Here is a 24042-nt window from a genome sequence, read left to right on the forward strand (position 1 = left end):
TTTTTTTTTTTATGTCTCTGTTTATTTTAGGCATAGAGGATCCGAATCTTTATCAGAAAGCTGAAGCACTGTTTCAAGTGAACAGCTGAAATTTTTAAAATAAATATATACCCTATGATGTTGAAAAGTTCCTTAGTTCCCACTATTTAGGAATGGGGGCACAAAAAGGCTGAGGTCCAGAGCATCCAGATTGATTGCTGAACTTTCCCTCTATAAAATTATGTGTACCATTGCCTACGTAAAGGAACTTTGTGAAAGGGCACCTATGAATGCTTCACAAACACAAGATTTATCACGGGGCCTTTCTTACTTACACCTGAGTTTCCTGTAACTTAATCTGTATATCTTCTAGTTTTTATAATCTCATATTTTATTGCTCTGGCAGTGTTACTGCATATGTAAAGCAGACAAGGGGGAAGAGGTTCTATGGTGTAAGGATAGAGTTAATTCTCGGCTAGCAGTGAAAATAATGTCTTGATAGAAGTGTCCTCCTGCACTTGCATTCCTGATGATAATATCAAAATTGGATAACAAGGAGGATAACATACTCATTAAAAGGTGCTTTGAACTTAGTTTTTTGCCTGGGGGCATTCTTCAAGTCTTTTTTCAAGCAAGTGTGATCAATATCTGATGTTTCACGTTTGTTAAGCACTTCTGTCCCTGGTCTAAATGTTACGAAAAGCTCTGCAGAAAAAAAGAAATTAAGATCTAGTCAAAAAGCTGGTAAATGTTAGACTAGAACAACATCGTAGTAGAGTATAGCTTTATGCAATGGGATTTAAAGTTACTCACAATTGATTATGAAGTATTCATATCCTCAAAAATTGAAAACCATTTGATAGTATCAGTGTAATACACAAAAAAAATAAAATTCAGAAGCAGTTATGAGAGGAAAATGTTATTTTCACAGCAAGGCAACTGTTATGCTATGTGCTGAGGGAGGAAAATGAAAAATTTATAAACAGGAAAATACAAAACCCTGTACATTATAAAATAGTACTGAAAGAACACTTTTACTAACATCCCTTACTGTGAAATTTCAGCAGTACACACAGTGCGGGGTTTGCTTGTTGGTTTTTTTTGTTGTTGTTATTGGCTCATTTTATTGTTATTTTTAGAATATCATAATATAGTCACTGAACAGAAGGGAATAGGTTGTTTGACCCACCATCAGTTTCTTGCACTCATAATCCTGTGACAGGCAAAAAGGAGTGCACCATTCATGGAAAGTCAATCATTTATTAATCTGATTACACTCTTAATATTCACAAATCAAAGCAACCAAAACAAATAATTTTAATTATGTACAAACAAGATATATATATATATATATATATATATATATATATATACATATACATATATACATATATACATATATATATACAAGTTGCATATATATATATATGCAACTTGTTTAGTCTCCTTCCTTTCTCTGATGCCCTCCCGCTGCCCCTGTAGGTGTTAAGGACTCCAGTTTCAGTCTGTGGTTGGGTAAATGGCAGCAGGTTAGTAGTTAAGTCCTTTAAAAGACGTGTAATTTTGATACACTTCAGTATCTAGCTGGGATCATTTTGGTGCTTGCTAACAGGCTCTGTACTTTTCTTATTACTTGTTACTCTGCAAGCCCATATTGAATCTGAATTTACTGTATATATTGTGTTTAACTTATGTTGTTGGATGCTTGTTCCTTGTTATCTTTGCTATTTCTAAAATTTGGCAGGAGTAACTAGGCTTGCCTTGTCCCGAAGGTTGCATTCTTTAATGACCAGTAATTAAGCATTAGTGAGTTGTTGCTATCAGCCTCTAGGCTGCAAGTCTTGTCCTGGGCCTGTTCTTTCCAAGCTTCTGTTGATACTCTGTGCCGTTTTATTATGGAGTCTAGTTCATCCTGCCCACTGTAACTACCTCTTACAAATACTTATTAGTTACAAAATGTATATTACTATAGACATTATGCAATTATATAAAACTAATGAACATTTAATTCAAAGTAGGTAATAGAGATGTTGTCATTAGATAATTGTTATTGCATACAAAAGAAATGAATCTCCAGGCAGACCAAGAAATGCACAGATAAAGCCCAACTAGTCCATAAGCCAGAGTTGTTAGCTTAATGCAAATTCTATGACCTGTTACAAATAATGGTGACTTCATATTTATTGAGTTACAAAGCTAGGAAACAAGCTAATGGTTAACTAGTAACTAGATTTCAAATGGATTATGCTGGAATGCTGGATTGTACATCTTGTTCAGGGGAAAACAAAACGCACTGGATTTTTCAATGTAATGAGTTAATTTCAATTAAGTACTATGATTTCCTCAGTATTTACAACACCATTTCAGAAATCCCATTTCAAATAGTGATTGTGATAGGGACCTTGTTTTGAAAGTTCTGTTTCTGGAATGTACACTTAATTTCCACTTGGATAAATTAAACACTTATGTTATGAGCTTCTTGACGTTTGTCCTACAGACAAATAAAGATACATGTGCTATTTTTGGTCCTTGTAGGAGAAGAGTGGTCGCTAGAGAGACTCTTTATCAGGGATGCAGTAAAAGGACAAGGGGAAATGATTTTAAACTAAGAGACAGTAGATTCAGACTGTGTATGAGAGGAAATACCTCATGAAGAGGAAGTGGACTGTACTAGAGCAGGTTGTCCAAAGAAGCTGTGGATGCCACATTCTGAGAGGTCTCCATTTGGACAACTGGTCTACTTGGTGGCAACCTTGCCTGCAGCAGGGGGTTGGAACCAGATGGTCTTTAGGGTCCCTTCCAACCCTAACCATTCTGTGGTTCTTATTTAATAGCTGAGTAGATTACTCCCCTGATCAAATACACTCGTCATAGATTCCTATCTCATTGTGCTTGATTCCAGAAACAGGTACACATCTACTTTTTCTTTTACCAGAAATAAAATACACAGTATTGATAAGACTGCATCATCTTAACATTGTGTTCTAATCAAAAACTCCACTAAGCTAGATCCTTATGTTTATCACTTCATTAAAATACAGTTGAAATGCACTGGTCTCCTTCCTACTGCTTCTCTTAAACTCCTGTGCATAATTTTTTTGTTTTTTAATGAGTAATCTCGAGTGTATAAAAGGGACACATGGGACCTCATTAAAAGAATTCCTAACTTGGCCTTTGTGGAAAATGTGTGACCCCTGGTAAAGAGTTGCTTTGTTTTGTTAGAAATGCATCCAATCTCTGCACCCACTTCCCGTTCCTGTTCTTGGTAGGAAAAAATAGAAAGCCAGGGAACTTTTTCACATAAGATGTATAATAAATACACAACATTAAGATGTGAGTAATTATCAAATCTGTTGCTATCATAGATAGATTTGCTCTGTATCTCAGCTTCCTCTCATGTTACAATCTGTTTTCTGAGGCTAAACTGCTAAAAGGAATGATGGGAATGTGAAGTATTTGAAGTTGTTCTCATTTGACTTGAAATGCTGTATGATTTCATTTCTTTGAGGTTTAATATCACTGAATCCTATAAAAAGTTGCATTTTCCATAATTTATGTTGTTTGCCTTTGAGATGTGAATAGGCATGTGATTATAGCTCCTGGGGCCAAGTGTTACCTAAAAGCTCTCTGAAACGTTTCTATGTACAAAATGAAATGTCTATTCCCTCCTGAGTATGATAAAGCCATGCTGTGTCGGATTGTTTATTTCTGGAGTCATTGTTTAAAAACCAAAAGAACTACAATTATTCACCCACCACAGATTCTTCCAAAGCAAAAAGATAATGGACTTTCCAATCTTTAAATCAGAGACTCTTGTCATCCCATAAGGTGATCACATTAGCATTTTTCTTTGTCATATGGCTTAAAAAAGCACTTTCATAACTTTAGAAATGTCTTGTCTGCATCAGTTGCAGTTCAAGGAACAGCAGCTTCAAAGCTGTAACATCCCACAGACTCATCCAAATGTGGAGAGATGCTGATGCAATCTTAGGTGGCAAAACAATTACAAAATTATTTTATTTGTATAGAAAGTTAAAGCAAAAAAAGCTCACAACACTAAAGGGGTTTTTTTTTGCCAAAACATTTGTACTGAAATAATGCATCTAAGCAACACTAGATCTTAAGAATAAGAAAGTAGCATGTTGATGCATTTTATTTATTTATTTTTACATCTTGAATGTCTAGTAAACTTACATTCTTCCTCTTTGCTGAAATCCTTTCAGTATCATTCTTATGCCTCTCCACTGGCACAATAATACTTCTGTTAGATTTCATATTATATTTGAAAGCATTAACACAGGGAGCTTGTAAATTATTCAGTGATTGCTTTTATAACCAAGAATTATCTGCACATCATACAGGTTTCACCTTCTATACTTCATCACTGCTAATAAGTGTTTACTAAAATGTTTAAGTCTTGCTGAGGAGAAAGATATTTTGAGAGTTTCTACACTGTGACCAAAACCAAGTTCCACATTACGTGCATGTTTGAATTACCAAACTGAAAAAATAACAGCTTTAGAACCATTTTGTATATCTTTTAAAAACTGCAACACTATAAATAGGTAAATTAGTTGGCATTTAAAAAAAAAACATTTGAGTCTTCCCTTTAAGACTGGTGATAATTTTCTTCTGTGTTTCAAAGAATTTATTGAAAATGACATTCTGTCATCTCTGTTCTTCCATCTGCCTTGAGATCCTGCAGACTGCTTCTGTCTTTACACTTTTATCCTCAAATTCTTGCCAAACACGTGAATCTTCAGGTTAATCTTTTTCCCCCTTCAGAATTCTTCTATTAAGATTCTTATGGAAAAAGTAAAACAAAGCAGGTTACCCACCCTAGACAACTGCCTTGATATTCTCCTGCTTTCTACCATTCCTGCTTTTATTGGCATTACCTTGTTGCTAAGTATCTGCAAGAAAGACTTCTTTCTCCGAACTTTGCATTTCGATGAAAAACTTTACTGTGGATCTTATATAAGTGGAAAAATAAAACATCTCTAACTAGCTTTTCTGAGGAAAACAAATAGACAACCACACACAATACATCGCTACAATTTTCTTTTCCAAAAGGACAACATGGAGCTGCCTTTTGCATCCTTCCCTAAACGGAATTCCATGGGAGAGTTTCCATCTATTTCCGTTCATTGTGCAACATGAAGGTCTTACATAGACTAGTTCCAGTGCTGTGCTCAGCAAACTGCATTCAGGGCTCTGTATGATAAGCCAGAACTCTATGTGAATGGCCTGACATTCCTAATTTAGGAGCACAATGTGAATATAAAATACTTATTATTTTCCTATAAAAAAACAATTTGCAGTCTAGCTAACACTTTTTCTTTCCAGTTACTAATGTCATTGGCCTGAAAATGCCAAAGAGCTGATGGTGTGCTTACTGAGATGTCTAAATAAAACCTGTGTTGCAAAGTCTACGGTTTATATTGAGTGCTCATTCTGACCTAAAATTCAGTTTTGAGAGTTTGATTTGTGTATTCCAGCCATGTTTACACTGTTACTGGCAATGAATCCTCTCCATATTGCTAGGAATTACAGAAAAAGGCATGATGTGCCCTTGCTTTTCCAATAATTTGATGTGGGTCTACATATTGCTTTGATAAACAAACACAACACTACTACTCAGTGGCAGTCTGCAGCTTCATTATCCTGAAGCTATCCATCACTGTTAAATTGTTCAGTCTTTGGCATTTAAGCCGGCTTTTGTAACTTGTAGCTATTTGTGCCTCCTTTCTGGTCGGTTGAAGAATTTTGGTATATGACATTCACTGAGGTTTTTTTCCCCCAATTTGATCAATAATAGTGTAAATCAATCCTTTCTCATCTTTTTTTTCTTTTTTAATTCCTCTCATAAATGAATTTAGGTGAATTTTGTGATAGGAATTGGGAATTCGTTTTGGGACAAGGCTTGAGATGAGCATTGCTGAGAATAAGGAGAAGCAAAGAATCCTGTGCGTGCGTTAAGCATTTATGTTTTTCTTTAGGATCTCTCATGAGTTTTTTGTTAAGAGAGATATTGCTGTTATGTAATCAGTATGCTGAAACTCATACAATGCTTTATTTGAAGCACACTTTGATTTAATTTTACTGGGGAGCCATACTACTCTGTTTTGAGTCAGTTTATTTTCATTGCCACACTGTTTTCATTGCTATGTTTGTACAATCTATAATCACTTCCTCCTTTTGTTTTCTTGATTAACCTTCTTGCTGGATTGCCTTTAGCAATGCCACCTTTCCCCTGCAGAGAGCTCAGCCTTTTTTCTGAGACTTCAGACAAAGTGTAAAATAAGGAATTTCCCCAGAGCAGCAGAGCACAGGCTGTGCTATATTCTGACCAGAAACACACAGAGTGGGTCAATTAAAGCCTTGTCTGGCTTATGGTAGAGTCATGCCAGCAATAGAACAGCTCATATGTGAGATGTGAAGGAAGCACACAACTGTTCTTGCCTTTTACTTCCTCATACTAGAAACAGAATAGTATGAAGTCAACAACCAATTAGTACTGGGTTGTGTTTCTTTTTTGGAAACATCTGTCTTACCAGGAATTGGCTGCAGATCAAAAGAAGTATCTTACTTGCAACCACAGAGTTCCAAAAATACAACATGGACAAATTGAGCGCTTTGTAAACAAACTCTATATAAAACTGAGAATATTAAAAAAGCTAAAAATAGATTGTTGTGCGAAAGGGCTTGATTTAGGCTGTGATTTTTAGATTTCTGCAAATTAAATGGAAAGCGTGAGGCAGTTATATAAATCAACAGGAGATTCAATGCTGACATGCCTGCAGAAAATGTATGCCCGCTTAGTTCATACATTGTTGCTTGGTTTCTGCGCATCCCTGTCTTTTCAGAGTCTTGGTTTCCTTCCAGAGCATACATCAATCATAGTGTGTAAGTCTCACAGAAGGTGGAGGTGTGCTTTGCATGCATCCCTGGGAGTGGGGTCCCATGCTCTGCTCAGGACAGATTGCTGCTGTCTGTGTGTGCCTGCTGGCACAGGGTTTTATTGCAAGTTGCACTGGGGAAATCACGGGTCAGATTCATATTTGACTAAACAGGGACAAACAGGGACACGTTATTTTTTGAGGAGCCACAGGGGATCTGAAACATCTGCATGAAAGTAGAAGATATGTATCTGACATTAAGGATATAGGTTCTGCGACACTGGTAAAATGAAAGAGAAGGATAGGCAATTGTTTGTTTGTCTGTGTGGTTGCAATTACTGACCAGGAAAGCACAAACTTGTGAATGGTTGTAGATAATCCAAACTTACATTTATTATCACAACTACAGACTTTTTTGTATATGCATATCTGTGTTTCTTTTTTTCCACCAAGCAACCTGTGAAATGTTATGCTGTCATCTGGATTGCCTTCTCCTTTCTTACTCTTTCCTCAGGTAGCCAGGGGCTCTGGCAGGTGCTGGGGCAATTCAAGCAGCTCACAGTTCTGCTGCCCCCCTTTGCTAGAGGTCACATTTTCCCAGTTGACAGAAGCAAACGTGTCTGCATCACGGTTGCTGTGCTTCCCTGTCCGAGTGATTACAAGCTATGACTGAAGATGGGTTTCTGTTTGTACATTTGACTGCAGAGGCAATGACTGAGGTGTGAACAGACATCTCTTCTGGCGGCTTTGTTGCAGCTTCTGCCCTGGAGAGAGGCAGATGTCTGCAGTGTGATAAAGTACTAAATTGCACTTAAGTGCACTTTAAGTTCAGTTATGCTACTGTTTGCTTCAGTGTGCCTGGGTCAAGGCCTGAAAATGAGATTTAAAAAAAGCTTATATATTTTTTAAACCTACCTGCTATAAGCATTTTCCACAAGTGCTGTCTACTCCATCACCATCTAGAAAGAGAATAATTTTGCTTGAAAGGAGAATGAGCAGTTTGTGTTTTCCCTTTTACTCATTTATAGAAGAGTGGCATTGGCCTTTGAGCTACAAAGATATGGATGTTCATAGACACACCAATGTATATTTCTTATCTTAACTCCTAAATGGATATTGATAATATCTGGAGTTTCTGGCGATAAAAACAATCCATCAAGTGCTGGAGAGAGATCTAGTAGCCATACTTTGCTAAAATTATACCTTCTACAGGCTTCCAAGTCCATACTCAGATCACCCACTAAGTAGCTTCATTTTCAAAAGTGCTGAAAATTCATTTTCTGCTACCTTCATGATAAGGTGTAGATGATCAAAATCTTCCAGTGTTTCATTTGTGTGACAGAATCCAATTTTGGTGGATTTAAATATTTGCACAGTTTAATTCATTTCAACAAGCAGTTCTGGTTTTTGCTGCGGCTCCTGGGTTTTGGCTTGCAATTCTGAGCCAAAGTTCACAGCATTTGTCATTTAGCAGCTGCTCTAACATTTGTAGTGTTACCTCAGGAGTGGTGACATTATAGGATTTTTTTTTCTAGCAATTTATATACCATTTAAATAATTATTTGGAATGAAAGATAAGGTAAGAATATGAAAGTAAGCAGAGTAAAACCAGACTTCAAGTCCTTCTAACATTAGCTCTCAAATTTTTGTTCCATTTTTGTATGAAACACACTTTATAAATCTTTAAAAGGGGGGAAGGGGAGGAGATAAAAGAAAACAGCAGGTAAATGAGACAAACTGCAGTTTGAGAACGTTTGAATTCAGAGGAAGTTAATAATTTCATGTTCTCAAATCTGTTTTGATGTATCAGTTACTGGTAGGTGCATTTTTGCCCCCAGCTTAAAATAGGAAAGTTCAACTGAACCTAAAGATTATATAGTTGCAGGAAATAAAAATTATGATCACCCATAGATGATATGCAGTAACTTCTGCTGTACTAATTGTATAATAAATGTCTATGAACAAATGAATAAGAATCTTAAAAAATGGGCTCTAAATAATGTGGATCTAAAATACAATTCTTTTTCTGCTTTATTTATTGGAGGGTTTTTCATCCAGTTGGTTTTCTAGATCAAAATATTGTGAAAGTTTATTTCCAGAGCTACTCTATCACTGTGCTCAATTTGAAATTGCCCTATGAAGGACAGGAGCCATTTCTCTCTATAGGAGTACCATCTCACTGCTTAATCCTCAATCTCATGATTACAGGTTCTGCAGCTTTTACTTTTTTCTCCTCTTCTTGTTTCACAATTACACATTTAGCAACCTGTGGAGTTCTTGTTCCATGGGAGCGGACAAAGCAAAATAAAATTTGTTTGCAGATATTTCCCACTGGTAAATCCAGGAGAAGGCACACTGACTAGATAGAAATGGGTGAATCCAAGAATCTGGGATCTAAGGGTCCAATTCTTTACTGGTCACAATGTAGTGAAGCAACTCTAGCGTTGCCTGTGAATACTAAATTAAATTTCCCAATTTACTTCCACTTTAGATGATCTAAATTTTTGTATAGGATTTCATTTTAGAACAAGAATATTGCTTGCATTGTCTTTTGAGAAGGCTACAGGAAGGAGAAGCTACTCTACAGAATAGAAATTAAAGTAATTTATGTAAGATAACAGATTTGCACTTTTTGCAAAACAGTGATCTCTGTAATTGAGGCGTTATCAACTTTTTGGTGGTGCCTTTTTTATTATGGTCTAACTTTCTTACTCCCAGTTAATAAATATTTGGATAGCCATGCTTTCCAGCAATTAAAAAATTATGTTTCAAGTTAATAACTATTTCAGCAGCTTGAGAGATTTTTTTTTTAGGAATTGCAGGGCCCATGTGAAAATGTTAAGCTTCTCAGTAAGTCAGTGTGAAGCTAATTGCAAACAATAGAGTTATTACAGCAGAGTAAGTCGCCCCTTATCTGTCTAATTTAATCCACCTCCTTCCGTATTTGCATTTGTAAATGGATAAAGCCACGCGTACAGATTGTTTGTATGGCCCAGCAGAGTGCTAATGCACTAAGCTGCAGCTTCTTCATTGCACTAAATAAGCTGAGCAAGCTCCCTCAAATGGAATTTTGAACAATTCCCTTCTCTCCAGTTGTTAAGAACTGATTGTCAGGTAAGCAACACTGCAGCTTGCAGGAGGCTACGTTCCTTTCCTGATACTTTTCAACTTGCAAATTGTGCTTTCTTAATTGTAAAGATAATGTTGAATTTTTCTGTATAAATATGCCTTTCAAAGCTGATGTTTGCTCACTACTTCTAAGCACTGATTCAAATGCTGAAAAGACTCATTTTGATTCATGTGCAAGTTACTCATCATTTACCTTTAATAATATTTACATTTCACCATATATTTCTCATGTTGTCGCTCACATTTGGAGGTCATTTCTTTCTTACTGCAGTGGGGACCTTCACTACATAGCAATACAGTACCTGCTTAACTGAAATCTCTTTTGAATCAGTTTCACTAATCCATGCAATTGAGCCCTTCAGCCTTATAACCTTCATTATGTATTGTCCTGGGTGTTCTGTTTAAATCTCAGTTATTTCCTTGTATTTCCTTTCTGTGGGCTTTGCAGAGGTCTAAATGACACCACACAACATACAGGGTAAAAGTAACTGAATCCTTCCTTCCTTTACAGACACCACTGGGCTTACGGAAGCCCAGTAGGAGTTTAGGTGATGTTGTTCCCAGCTTCTCATCCCCTCTTCTAGAGATTTCCATCCTGCAGCAGGGTGCTAGAACCAGAGGCACAATAGGAGGCTGTGCCTGATCATGATGCAGCATCCTGAACCCCAGATAAAGGGCAATTTGCAGTAAGACTCCTGACTCTGAAATGGAGTGAATGCAGCTCAGATGCTGATCCCCTAACTAGTAGCTGCAGTGTGAAATAATAGTTATAATAAAACAGTTAATAATAAATAATAGATGGGTCGTGCACTTGGTTTAAGTAATGTCTCAGCCTAATCAGTTTCCTTCACTAGGTAGACAGCCCTCCTGCCTTGGGTTTCTTTAAGCTTGTATAATAATTTTGAGTGCCTGGACAATTATTTATCAGTGTTTAGGACTGGTAATTCAGTATCTTTGATTCTTAGTGGCATGTCCTGTGCAAGTGTTAGAAAGGTATGGAGAGGACAGAAGGAGTGCTTTGATAGAAGACTGTGCTGCATGTGCCGTGCAGAAGTGGGCTCCTTCAGAAGTTGCACTGGGATTGCATTAGGGACACTTGAAAGATTGGTACAAATTAAGCTGTCAGTGGCAGGCTTGCTGCTCTGAATTTACAGTGGCTTTACTACTTTTCATTTCTCCACAAGCAGTGTGCAAAAATTTGTATAAGTTCTTGATGTGCTCAGTTCTTTAGGGGAAAAAAAAAATAAAAAGGTGTACACATTAAAAAATGTATCCTGTTCTTTATCACGTAACAATTTCATTTACTACGTGCATTTGGATAGGTTAATTGTAATGCAGGTGCATAAATGTGTTAGGTTTGGAAGAATGCAAATTAACAACGATGCCTCTTTCCATGTTGTCTTGAGATATCTATCAGAATAAAGAAGCATTTCTTCTTCAGCCATTGTAATTTTATTTTGAGTATGAGTTAATTCAAAATATCATGCTTTAAAGTGGACTGTTATTACTCTAAATGGTTTCCCACTGCCAATGTGAACATGAGCATCCAAGCAGCAAGAGTTAAAAATGGAAAGGGCAATTCCTCAATGCAGCTGAGTGGCAGATATGGAGCTGAAGATGCTCCTACCAATTTTGTCCCTGTTGAGACACTCAGTTGAGCTACTCATGATTGATTTTCATAAAAATTTTCTTTGTAAAACCTTGACTAGTTTGACATAAAATGTACCAGTCAAATACAGAATTTAACAAATGCGAAAGAAAAAAGGGGAAGTGGTGACTTCCTTCACTCAAAAATCTGATAGAACATAAGTAGTTCAGTTTTTTGTATTAAGTTTGGTTGTTTTATGAATAAATTATGACTGCAGGAACTTTTCTTAGCTAAATGAAGTCAACATTGAAAATAGGATGTGAGTACTGAATTCTCCCAGTATGATGACTTTACTGATTACAAATCCAGCTTTTAATTCACTTTTTATTTCCCTTTCCATCAGAGGAAAACCTTCCAATGCTTTTGTTTAAAATATATAAAATAGAAGTAAAAGATTGTAGTCAGTCACTATTTGCAGCCAAAAAAAGAAATTTATTCCCTTCGGAAGATGCATATTTCTTCTGCGTAGGGTAAAATGATTTTCCGCCCTCTATTTATCAAAATACTTTTAAAAATTTATTACGAAAACAATTTGCCTACCCCCTACTTTACAACAGTACAGGATTCTTTCTGCGAGCAGTGATAGTCTCTGAAGACCTGGCTCCACTGAAATCAATAGAGCTTTTCTCACTGATGTAAACTGAAGCTAAAGCGTTGCCTATAAACTAGGCAATAGATTAGTTTTTGTGTGGTGAAAACACAATGGGAGTCTTAGCAGTTTTTTAGGTTTTCATTTTTAAGTTTTGCTGTGAAGTGTACAGTGTAGAAGATGTTTTGCCTATTGATGAGAACTTAATGGGGTTTGTGTTCTTTCAGTTCATGTTTTTGAAATAGTATTCCAACAGAAAAATGGTAATAAAGTAAGGTATAGCTAATGGCATTTGCTTTAAGAACCAAGCTTTTATGAACTGTAGGAATAAACAGAAACATGATCAAGGGCTTGTCTTTTGTTTCTTATTGTTTGAAAATGCTTTCTAAGGGATAAGATAGTTCTGTAATGAAAATAAATGAAATATATATTTTTTCTTCAAATTCAATTAGTGACTTTCCTGAACATATCTTTCAGCTACTGCAAGATAAATGCTGTTTATTTATCTCTTCTTTCTTGAAGAAGAATATATATTGGATATATTGGTCCTTCAGGAAGCTTACATTTTTATGTGTGAACAAGGCCCCCTGTTAACGGAAACTGGTATTCTGTTGAGTTTTATAATGCTGCTATATTCATTCCAAGTTTTCTTTGATTTCATGAGGAAGCTGTCCTTTTCTTTAACTAAACAGTGCTGTTACAAGCTCAAAGCTTGGTAGGAGGCTGACAGACTCAGTTTGTTTTATCTTACAGCCCTATCTTGTCCCTGGTGACACTCTAGACCATTCAACGTATAAATCAGAAACATTCTTTTCTATTGGTGTTTTCTCATGTGAAAAACGAAATGAATATTTTGGAACAGGGAAACTGAAGTTTGGCAAGATGGAACAAAGAGCAAAAGATTTATAAGCATTTTTAACTAATAGACTGTTCAGTGGTCCCAAAAGAATATTTGAGAATTAATGCTATGTATTAAAACATATCATAAAAATTAACTGTTGGGCTGAGTGTATTTGAATGGGCTTTTAATGTTGATTTAAGCTACCATGTCTCTTGCATGAACAGATGAAAAAGAAAAACAGAGATGAACAAAAGAAGTGTTTTCAACATAGACATACTATTTACATCAAAGGAATAAGAGCCCGTAAGAAAAACCTCTCCATGGTATGTGTAATACAGATAGAGATAGAAAGCTCCATCTCAATTCCATTTTTTATTTAAAAAGCAAAAGTTCAAATGTAGGTAAGAATTTAGCCTGGTTTCGTAAGGAAATGAATAAAATCAAACTCATGGTGTGGGTAGAAGTTACAATAGAAAATTATTGAAAATTTTGAGAAAAGAGGTGGTACAGAGGGCATCTAGGAGTGCATTGGCAACATTCAGAACATTGGCACTAAATGTAATTCTTCCTCTACTGATTATTTTTAATTGAGAGGTGTTTACTTGCCTATTTCACATTGTTTTTCACGGCTCACCTGTCTACACTGTGTCAACTTCAGAAAGACTTAATCATTTCTATAAACTTTCCTTTTTGATTGAAAGGTATCAATACAAAAATCAACAGCAAACAAGAAACTGAAACTTTTAGAGCACTATGAAATAACTGTATTGAAACTAACCTTGCAGAATCTGCTGTACTGATGGAATTGTTCTTGCTTATGTGATACTAGATCAAAAGCTCGAATTTCAAGATATTTGAATATAATACAACATTTCTAGGTTGTCAGTGAACTTTTCCAAGGTATTTGCCTTCACAACAGGAGATACTTTGATTAGAAAAACTGAAATATATGGCAAACATTAAATGAAGTAAAAACTGGCTCCCTGACAAATTGAAAAATTTAGTGTTAATGGACAGATATAAATGACTAGGGATGTTTCTAGCAGGATCTGTCTGGAATCATCTCTTGGGTCAATAGTACTTAACATTTTTATCAGCAGTCTAGACAGTGATATAAGACATCTCCAGTAAAGCTTGATCATGACAAAGATTCTTGAGGTAGTATATAACATGCTAGATAATTGAAGAAGGTAATAAAGCATATTTTAATATTGCCAAACACTATCTTTTTGTGCAGGGTAGGAAACTACATGAAATTGTAAAGCTTTGATTTAGAAAAGGACAGGTTATCAAAGATAATTGGGTCTAGTTAAGCTCTTTTACAACACTGTGGAAAAAAAAAACTCTAATATAATAATGTATGCGTTAAAGTCAGACTTGCCTGTGGAGCAGTTTTGCTACTGCCTCTACTTGCTGTCCTGATAAGATTGCTTCTAGAGTGACAGTTCAGGTTTTGGTGCCCAGTCTTAAGAGGAAAGAGCTCCAGAATGAGACATAAGTTTGTACAGAATCTCAGATCAGGGTTTTAACCTTACAAAGCTTTAAGAATTTCACTTTAGTTTTTCATTATGTACAGGTACATTGGCATGAAAAATATGTTTGTAGGTACAAGAAAAGGAACACTTTCAGTATTATTGATAAAGGCAGAGCAAAATTAATGTTGTCCTTTGCTGTTCCTTTCTCCCTTAAATTAAGGGGAAAATGCAGTCTTGAATTAACTTCCAAGTTATCTCTGAGGCTTACTAAATAGTGGAACAGCTGATGCAGGAAGGTGATAGACTCATCTATGTTAGACAGCTTTAAAAATTAGAGAAAGTGAGTGAGCAAGTTGCCGTCATGAAATCTGCACAGTTACATGACTGACGGAGGTGAATAGGTAGCTGGGATGGCAAGCTGGGTGGTACTGGCTGTTCTGGGATCTGTTTGCTTTATTAGTTGTTTTCTTTTTTTTACAGTTCACATGCTATGAGACCAGTCATACATGTTCTGTTCTCAGTTGTTGCATTAGGGCAAAACATATGTGATATGTTAAAATATACATTATTCAACAGGCCTTAAGCTGGGAAGGGACTTTGTACAGCCTCAAGGATTGAACAGAAGCATTTTGAAGAAGATTTTGGACATAAGCTGGAATATCTAACTGATTTTTAATGGTCTGTGAAGATCTAAGAATGCTTTCTTGCCTGAAGTACTACAAAACTATGAAACCATGAAGTTGTCACAAAATAAAGGTCCTCCTTGCCTTGTAAAATGCTAATCTTGAATGCTGTGCTTAGTGCTCCAGGGCCTTGATGCCTTAGTGGGGTAGGAGTTTCTGAGGAATAACTTTTATTCCAACCATAATAGATGGAAAAAATAAAAACTTTCAGGCAAACAATTTTATTTTAAATCTGAAATAGCAACATAAGAGGACTGTTCTGAAATAGGGTGGAATACGACTACCTCCTATTCTATGATGTTGGCTCACAACATCAGAGGTGGATGTTGATGGTATGGCAATAGAGGTTGAACCTTCCAACCAATATCCCATTGCATTTTGTTGCTGTGTGACAAATGACAGCAGAGGGAGAATCTGACAGACTTTCATACGACATGGAAGTGTGGATGAAGCAAAGACCTGTCACTGAATTTCTCCATGCAGAAAAAATGGCACCCATCAACACCTGCTGAACATTTATAGAGACCAAACAGTGGATGTGAGCACAGTGGGGTGATGAGTGGTGCATTTCAGCAGTGATGACAACTACATGAAACACAAGCCATGTTCTAGATGGCCATGCAAAGCTGTCACACCACAACAAAAGTGATTGTCTCAATCAGCTTTTTTGTAAAACTGGCAGTTTACAGCAAGGGGGCTGTTTGGAGCTGGATATTAGCTTCGATTCATTGGGAACATGGGGAATATCACAAAGTTTGTGCCAACTGGGTCCCGCGCTTGCTCACCTGGGAGCAGAATGAACACTGTATGCAAGTCTTTCAGGATCTGTTGAAGCCATAAGAGGCTGAAGGTAACAGTTTCCTGGATCCCATCACTAAGGTTGGACTTGGTAATCTTGAAGGTCGTTTCCAACTTGAGCAATTCTGTGATTATCAGTGATGAGATGTGGTGTCTCCACTATCATCTGGAGTGAGAACAGCAGTCCATAGAGTGAGGACATGTGAATTCCTCATAGAAGAAAAAGCTCAGCCTTCAGCAAGTGAAGTTATGTGTGTTATCTTTTGGGATATGAAAAGGGTGGTCCTTTTGGATCTCTTGGAACATGGACAAAACATCAACTCTAGCCACTACATCACATCACTGACTAAGCTGAAGGCACAAACTTCCAGAGCCAGCCCAGAAAAGAAGACAACCTTTCTCTTGCAGCATGATAACTCCTGGCCCTGTACTAGTCTGGGTACCATGGAGCACATTGCCAATCTTGGCTGGGCTGGCCTGTCCTATTACACTCACTGTATAGTCCAGATTTGGCACCTTGTGATTTTGGTCTGTTCAGGCCAATGAAAGGCAGCCTGCATGTGCAACATTTTCCTAGTAACAGCTGCCATAGCAGCTGTGAAACAGGAGGTCCACCTTTTTGAGTGTGCCATGCAGGTTCTACTTCATTGCCAGCAAAAAAACTGGCAATGAATGGTGACTAGGTTGAAAACTAGTGTTTTCCAACTGAGAATTTTCTCTACCAAATAGTGTTATGCTCTGTGTATGTGTTGTCGTTTCTATGGAAATAAACAGGAGGCATTACTTTTCAAGCAACAGATTTTGATGAACCTCCTAAAAGTGTGTATGTCATGAGGTTCAAGAATATTAGAAGCTGTGTTTGTTTCTTATGTAAGATCTGCTCCCTTTGGCGCACATCAGTTTACACAGAATTTTATTCTGCTGATAGGTTTAGCAGTGCTAGGAGTTGTGGATAAAATATGCACCAAAGGGAGACACATTTTGTCAATTTTTCCTTTGTAATATGAAAGTAATGCACAATGTGGACAGTGGTTTGCTTATTTCTATACCACCACATTTTTAGCAGTTTGGATTTTTTTATTTGCAGTTGATGAGAATTCCTCTTAATTAAATGCTTTAACATATCAGCTACATCTTATTTGGGCAATTGGTTTATAAAGAATACTCTCAGTTTTCAGCTTACTGTTTTTGTAGATCTAATAGATCTGACAGACATCTGGTATAACTAATTTGTACAGGTATATTTTAGCTTCTATCAGTGTAATGCTGTGATTGGCAGGAAACAGAATAAAATATTCCTTTTGAGATTTGATTTAAAATTCCATTGATGAACACTGCCATTAGATACAGTGGAAAAACATCAGAGACTTTTTTTGTTAGTTGACTTTCATTTGTTACAAGATCCTTTTTATTTTTTTAAGTCATGTCTAATTCATGATTTAATGAACTATGACCATTTTCTTTCAGGAATATCAACCTTGTAACACCAATGCCTGTCCAGAGTTAAAAAAGACAACTCCTTGGACACCTTGGACTCCAGTTAATATTTCAGACAATGGTGGTCACTACGAACAACGATTCCGATACACCTGCAAAGCGCGTTTGCCTGACCCAAATTTGCTGGAGGTGGGAAGGCAAAGGATTGAAATGCGTTATTGTTCCAGCGACGGCACCAGCGGGTGCTCGACAGATGGTAAGCAAAGATAGAGTGGCTGCACAGTGCTTCATGTTAGTGAGGTGTCTGCTGTTCCATTTTCAGCACCAAGCAGGAGTTTTTGCTGGCTGGCGTTTTGTGTAACAGAATTGATAATGAAAAGGAGGACACAGTAACAACAGCAGTGAATGTAGCTTGTACTTTTCCAGATTCATTTTTCATACTAATCAAGTTTATTTTACCACTAACTATTAAATTTGCTAGTTTATTTTAATATTTTGCAGCAATTTGCAGGTAATTACTAGGCAGCTTAATGTTTGGAGTGTTCTCTCACTTCTTTATACTGTCCTGGCATTTTGCTGGGGAAGAGTTCATGCAATATTTGATAAGTATTTGATAAATGTTTAGCTAGAATGAATAGTATTAATGCTGAGAGGAACTTTTTGCTTACTAGTGCTAAAGTAATGTGTCAGATTTCTCGCAGGTGTTTAACTAAATAAGAAATAATAAGGAATTTATGAAGTGGATAATTTCTGTTCTAAAAGTTTATGTTATGCTATTGCCAGCAGTTTAAAGTTCATTTATATCTGTGATGGAAAACTGAACTCCTGCAAAACTCTTTTCAAATCTAGTTGCCTTTAAGTTGGAACTCTTTTATGTCTACCAGCAGCATGTAGTTTAGAATAAATATTGTGTATGTATATTTATATAAATAATTACATATATATAGAAATTGAACAGGCACTGTAAGTTTATTAATATATTTCATTAAATGACAGTCTTTGATTTCATTTTCTTATATAATTATATGTCAGCATTTATTTCTAAATATTATAGTTACAGAAGGAAATATTGATATTTAAAATTATAGTTAATACATCTGCTTTCCACATATGTGGCCTTTTTGTACCTGCAACATCTGGTACAGCTGAAAAAAAAAAAGTTACAACTGGAAGCATTTGTTTTATCTGAGGCCACAAACAGAACAGTTGTTGAGTCTTTCAGCTTTCCGATTCTCAGTGTTATTTTTCAGACAGCATTCATTTTGTTAAATACGGCTCTCAGGCAGAGAGCAAGAAACCAGAAGTGTGGGGTCAAATGCCTCCTTAGCCTGACTAGCTTGAAGATTTTTTTCACTTCCAAATGTCAGACTCCTGAATGTACTGATATTGTCACTTATTTGCATTTTGCTGCAGTTACTGCTTTGATTCATTTGAAAATTATTAATCCTTGGATCAATGTATTTTTTCATCAAAAAATCCAAAACACAGCATCATACAAGCCTACAAGCCTCTGCAAAAAAAAAAATAAAATAAAAAAATCTCTATCCCAGCCAAAACTATGGCAGGGAATGATCCTGTTGCATAGTAACATCATCAGAGAGAAGGTTCTTTGCTGATTAATGTTAATACTTTTGAATATTTAAATACTTAATATTGAGTTGTCATCAGAGCAGGAGCTAGAATCATCTGTCCGTTCTTCCTAATGAGCTATCTCACAAGTTCATCATTAATTTATGCTCATTCGTTGACTCTTTTTCGGCCAGTGAATCTTTAATTGTTCTGTAATGAAAGATCAAACCCAACTGTGTGACTTTCAAAGTGACCACATTAACCAATATGCATCTGGAGAAAAGAAATGGCATTATGGCTCCTTTAGCCACATCTTATTTTGAGCCTGTTTGGTTAGATGCTTTCTGATGGTGATTATCAGAACAGTATGGAGTGAAATATTTGCAAGGGAACAGGACAGTATTATGATTTGCTGTGATAAAATTTACTGACTGCCTCTAAAGCACAGAATCCAGTGACATTTCCCTGCTCCCAGGTTTGGGTCTGAGGCAACACAATGGCCTTCTACTGCTCCTTGATTTCATGGGAAGAAGACACGTGAATAAGAGTTCTGTAAAACAGCTATCACTTTAGGAACAGAAGGATCTCATGGGAGTGGAAGCCCATTAATTTTGGCAGATGCTTTCACAACATCTGGAAAGATAGTAAGGAAACATCATCAGATATGACCGTATCCCAGATTCTTTTAAACACTGCTTTAGTTATCTTTATGTTGAGCTGTACCAATTTGCTGGCTTCTGTGGAAAGATTAATACCTGCACAGCACGCTTGCATACCTTATTACCAAAGTTTTGTTCTACAAAGATGAGTTCTCTGTTCTATGCAGAAGAGAGCCATTAATTAGAATTTTTCTCATTGCCTATAATCTCCTGCTGCATAACTGTAGAAATACCATATTAAATAGAATTATGTTTCACCATGAGATGCTAGCAAAGCAAATTTTCTTTGGAGTGTGAGCTTAGAGGTAGAACTTCTTGCCAGGGATACTGTGTACTTTTCCTGAATGTTGTAAGACTTCTGTCTAAATCAACCAAGCATGGCATTTGCATCCTGTATTCATGCTTTTCTGACAAGTTTGATTAAGAGGAAATAAATGCTGTTTATAAATGCTGCCTCTGGGGTTTCATATGGTTGTCACATAGAGGGCAGATAGGTATTACAAATAAACCACTAGAAGTTTCACACATATTTGCATGGCTTAAGGAAAATGTCTATACAGTCCAGCATTAAAACAGTCTAAAAAATTGCCTCACTTCAGGTTTCAGTGTATGCTTGTGAAGTATATTAAATAGCTGTTAAATATACTAATTTATACTCTGTGCAGTTTTGTGTTGTTTTGTTTGTTTGTTTGTTTGTTTTTCAGTATAAAACACTATTAATAGTATTGAAAACTTAAGCATTTATTCTAGGGTTAAAAATTTCACAAGGTATGAGGTTACTTGATTTTTCCACATTGAATTTATTTCATCTAACTGTAGATTCCATTCTAGTCTGCAAATACAGCTAGCATCCCTGAAGAATGAGGGATCCATCTGAAGATAAGTGCATGATAAAGTAGACAGAAGTTACCTTCTCTTTAGAGTGCTGAGTAGAGAATTATCACCTTCTTTAACCTGGCAACTCTCTTCCTAATGCAGCCTTAGCTACTGTTGGCCCTCTTTGCCGCAAGGCCCCATTGCTGGCTCCTTTTGCTGCCCACCAGCACACTCAGGCCTTTTTCTGCAAAGCTACTTTCCAGCTGGTCAGCTTCAGTGCTTTCTGGTGCACTGGGTTTCTCCTCCACAGATGCAAGATTTCCCATTTCCCTTTGTTGAACTTCATGAGGTTCCTCACTGCCCAAAAGAGGTGCAGTACAACCATCTGATGTATCAGCCATTCCACCTGGTTTTGTATCATTAGCAAAGTTGCTGAGTGTGCCCTTTGCCTCATTGCCCAGGTCACCAAAGAAGTTAAACAGAGTTGGATCTGGTATTAACCCCTTGCATACAATGCTACTGATTTGCCTCTGCCTGGTCTTTGTGCTGTGTGTGATAGGTGATCACAAACCTATTAGCATGACTGTTCAGATCATTTTCAGTCTACATCACTGTCCACTTATCAAGCCCATATTCTGTAGACTTGTCTGTGAGGATGTTATGGGGAAAAGTGTCAAAATTCTTATTTAAGTTGAGATAATTAGCATCTGCTGTTCTCCCTTTATCTACAAAGCTAGGAACATTGTGGAAGGTCATAAGGTCATTCAAGTGATATGTAGTTGAGTATTTCCAGAAGTTAAATTGATCTTGTTATTTTTAATGTCATTAGTGTCATAAAGGTAATTTTTAGTGTGCATTTTCTATCAGAAGAGAAATTTGTAAAAGCCCCTTTATGGATACTATATATACTGCTGTAAATCTGTAGAAAAGGGGAAAACACATAGTAACACTCACTGCAGACCAAACCACATACTGAAAAGATTTGTTAGAATATTATTCTGTTTCAGAGCTAAATTTCATCAGAGTAATGATCCTTCTCTTTCTCTCATCTCCCAGTTTAAATTGCAAAAAATTTGATATAATAATGCCGAATAAATTTGCATATTTTCTGTAGGTCTGAAAAATATGCATCTACCCTGAAAATATGTCTTCAGAATATACTAGAATTGTTATAAAATGGTAGATGCTACAGTGTTTTATGAAGAAAATAACAGGCAACCTAAGCTGAATAAGAACACTTCTGCCATTGTTTGTGCTGCTGTTAATGTAATAGCTGAAACCCCAACAACCCTCATTTGAAGTCCTGATATTGAAAAAATACTATTATTTTATTCTCACAGCTCATTGTGTGTTTAGTCTGGACATTTCAGTGATACAGAGTTTTTGGTTTTTTTGTTGATTTTTTTTTTTTTTAATGGAGATAGGATTGTTTGTCTTTTATAGATAGCTAGCTAGCTGGCCTGTATTCATTATTCCTGCACTGTTTCTCTCTACTTGCTCTCATTTTGGATTTGAATCTGTGTCATGTTTCTTAAAATACTTCTTTTTAATATCTTTGTGTAATAGAATCTGACTCAGCAGGAGAGAAATTGTTACCGTCTATAACCACTGAAAGGTTTTATCCATTTTTAGTCATTTTATATTGCTCATCTTTTGGTTTTGTTTTGTTTTTTTTTCTAACTAATCTCAACAGTTTCTTATTACATATATTTGTGTGTCACTGTACCATCATTTCAGTACTGCCAGTTGTTATTAAGTGTTGAAGAAGACTATGCAAGACTCATCTATTTTGAGCTGATTGTGAATGTGAATTGTGAATTTCAGGGCAGAACGCCTTTTGCACTGGTAGGAATGGGGTATAGTTGTTTCACTTCTGTGAAATAAGTGCTTATAATAAAAGCATCAGTTAGTGGTCCACTGATCATAGAATCTCCACTGTTGCCAGCAATGGGGAAAGTGAACTGCTTTGGCACAGTAGAAAATCCCAGAGATGCTTATTAGTGATGCTTAGCAACAATTCTACAGCTTGAGTGAGTCCAGTGTTCCGAGTATAGCTGAGGGAGTCTCTCTCTGTGCAGGATCAAGCCTCCAATTGACAAAAAACACCACAGTTAACTGCACCTTATTAGAACAACTTCATTTGGGGCTATATCCAAGCATATAGGTCATATCCTGTGAATACAGTGCTATGTATTTCCCTTTTATTGATAAATAATGGTGTTCAGTTTCCATCCCATATAGTCTAATGCCTTTTCTTGATATTAAAATATCTTAGAAAATTTGTTTTCTACTTTTCAGACAATTATGTTCACTGGGAAGTATTTTATCACATGTCTCCAAAAGGTTAATTTTTATGATTTGTATGTGGATTTAAACACATGGAAAAAAATATTTTGTGAACTGATAAAATGTTTTTCTTCACAGAGCAGCAGTTTCACTAGTGTTTGTTCAGTTATATCTGTATACTGTTTAAAACCTGACTATGTTTATGGCTGAGATCATGCACTGCTTTCCAGAAGACCCACGAACCTCTTACTACAGCAAACGCTAGTGAGACTGACTGGGTGGAAGAAGTGGGCAAAGATCGGCAGTCAGACCAGAAGTAGCTCAGTGTAGCTCAGTGAGTTGCTACAGGCAGTTCAGTTCCGTCTTCTGTGCCAGTCTGTTGCTCTAAAACAGAGGCAATAATAGTTAGGAGCTGGATTCAGGTCTTCACTGCAGTTCTGTGCAAGTAAGTGATTATGAAATTTCTACAGTGAAAGAAATTCTTGAAATCATTGAATCATAGAATGATAGAATGACCGGGGTTGAAAAGGACTTCAAAGATCATCTAGTTTCAATCCCCCTGCTACATGCAAGGCTGCCAACCACTAGACCAGGCTGCCCAGAGCCACATCCAGCCTGGCCTTGAGTGCCTCCAGGGACAGGACATCCACAACCTCCTTGGGTAACTTGTTCCAATGTATCACCATCCTCTGAGTGAAAAACTTCCTCCTAATGTCTAACCTAGATGAACCTACCGTTTGATTTTTGAGATAAAAGGATGAGAAACTCCTAGTTATACGAGTAAATATGAGAAGGATAAGATGGTTTGGGATGAGATACTGTTTTAATTCTGTATTATTTTTCTACCTTTCCTTAATAGGATTATCAGGGGATTTCTTGCGTTCTGGACGATATTCTGCTCACACCATCAATGGTGCCTGGTCGCCGTGGTCTGCATGGTCTCAGTGCAGTCGTGACTGCAGTAGAGGTATACGGAATCGCAAACGGGTCTGCAGCAATCCTGAGCCCAAGTATGGTGGTCTTCCTTGCCTTGGTCCATCTCTAGAGTACCAGGAATGCAACATTTTGCCTTGTCCAGGTAAGAGTCAACTAGAACAAGAGAAGTATGTAAAAATATTATAACTTTTCTTCATGGCATGGTTTTGGTTGTTTATTTGTTTCAGATCATTAAATCGGGTTTTGTTTTGTCTTGTTTAAGTAAATTACAACACAAATAGCTTATCTGTAAGCCTCT

The 24042-nt window shown here is 36.6% G+C and overlaps 1 protein-coding gene across 2 annotated transcripts in view; it reads left to right on the top strand.

The window, feature by feature from the left end:
* The window catches only part of SEMA5A (semaphorin 5A), a 238393-nt gene that overhangs the window by 189098 nt on the left and 25253 nt on the right, over positions 1 to 24042 (top strand). For both annotated transcript variants that reach the window (XM_010708516.3, XM_010708517.3), the window contains exons 16-17: positions 17509 to 17734; positions 23668 to 23886. In XM_010708516.3, the coding sequence (XP_010706818.1) occupies positions 17509 to 17734; positions 23668 to 23886 (445 nt within the window). The remainder of the gene's footprint in view (positions 1 to 17508; positions 17735 to 23667; positions 23887 to 24042) is intronic.

This window comes from Meleagris gallopavo, chromosome 3 (genome assembly GCF_000146605.3).
Source record: "Meleagris gallopavo isolate NT-WF06-2002-E0010 breed Aviagen turkey brand Nicholas breeding stock chromosome 3, Turkey_5.1, whole genome shotgun sequence".
NCBI lineage: Eukaryota > Metazoa > Chordata > Aves > Galliformes > Phasianidae > Meleagris > Meleagris gallopavo.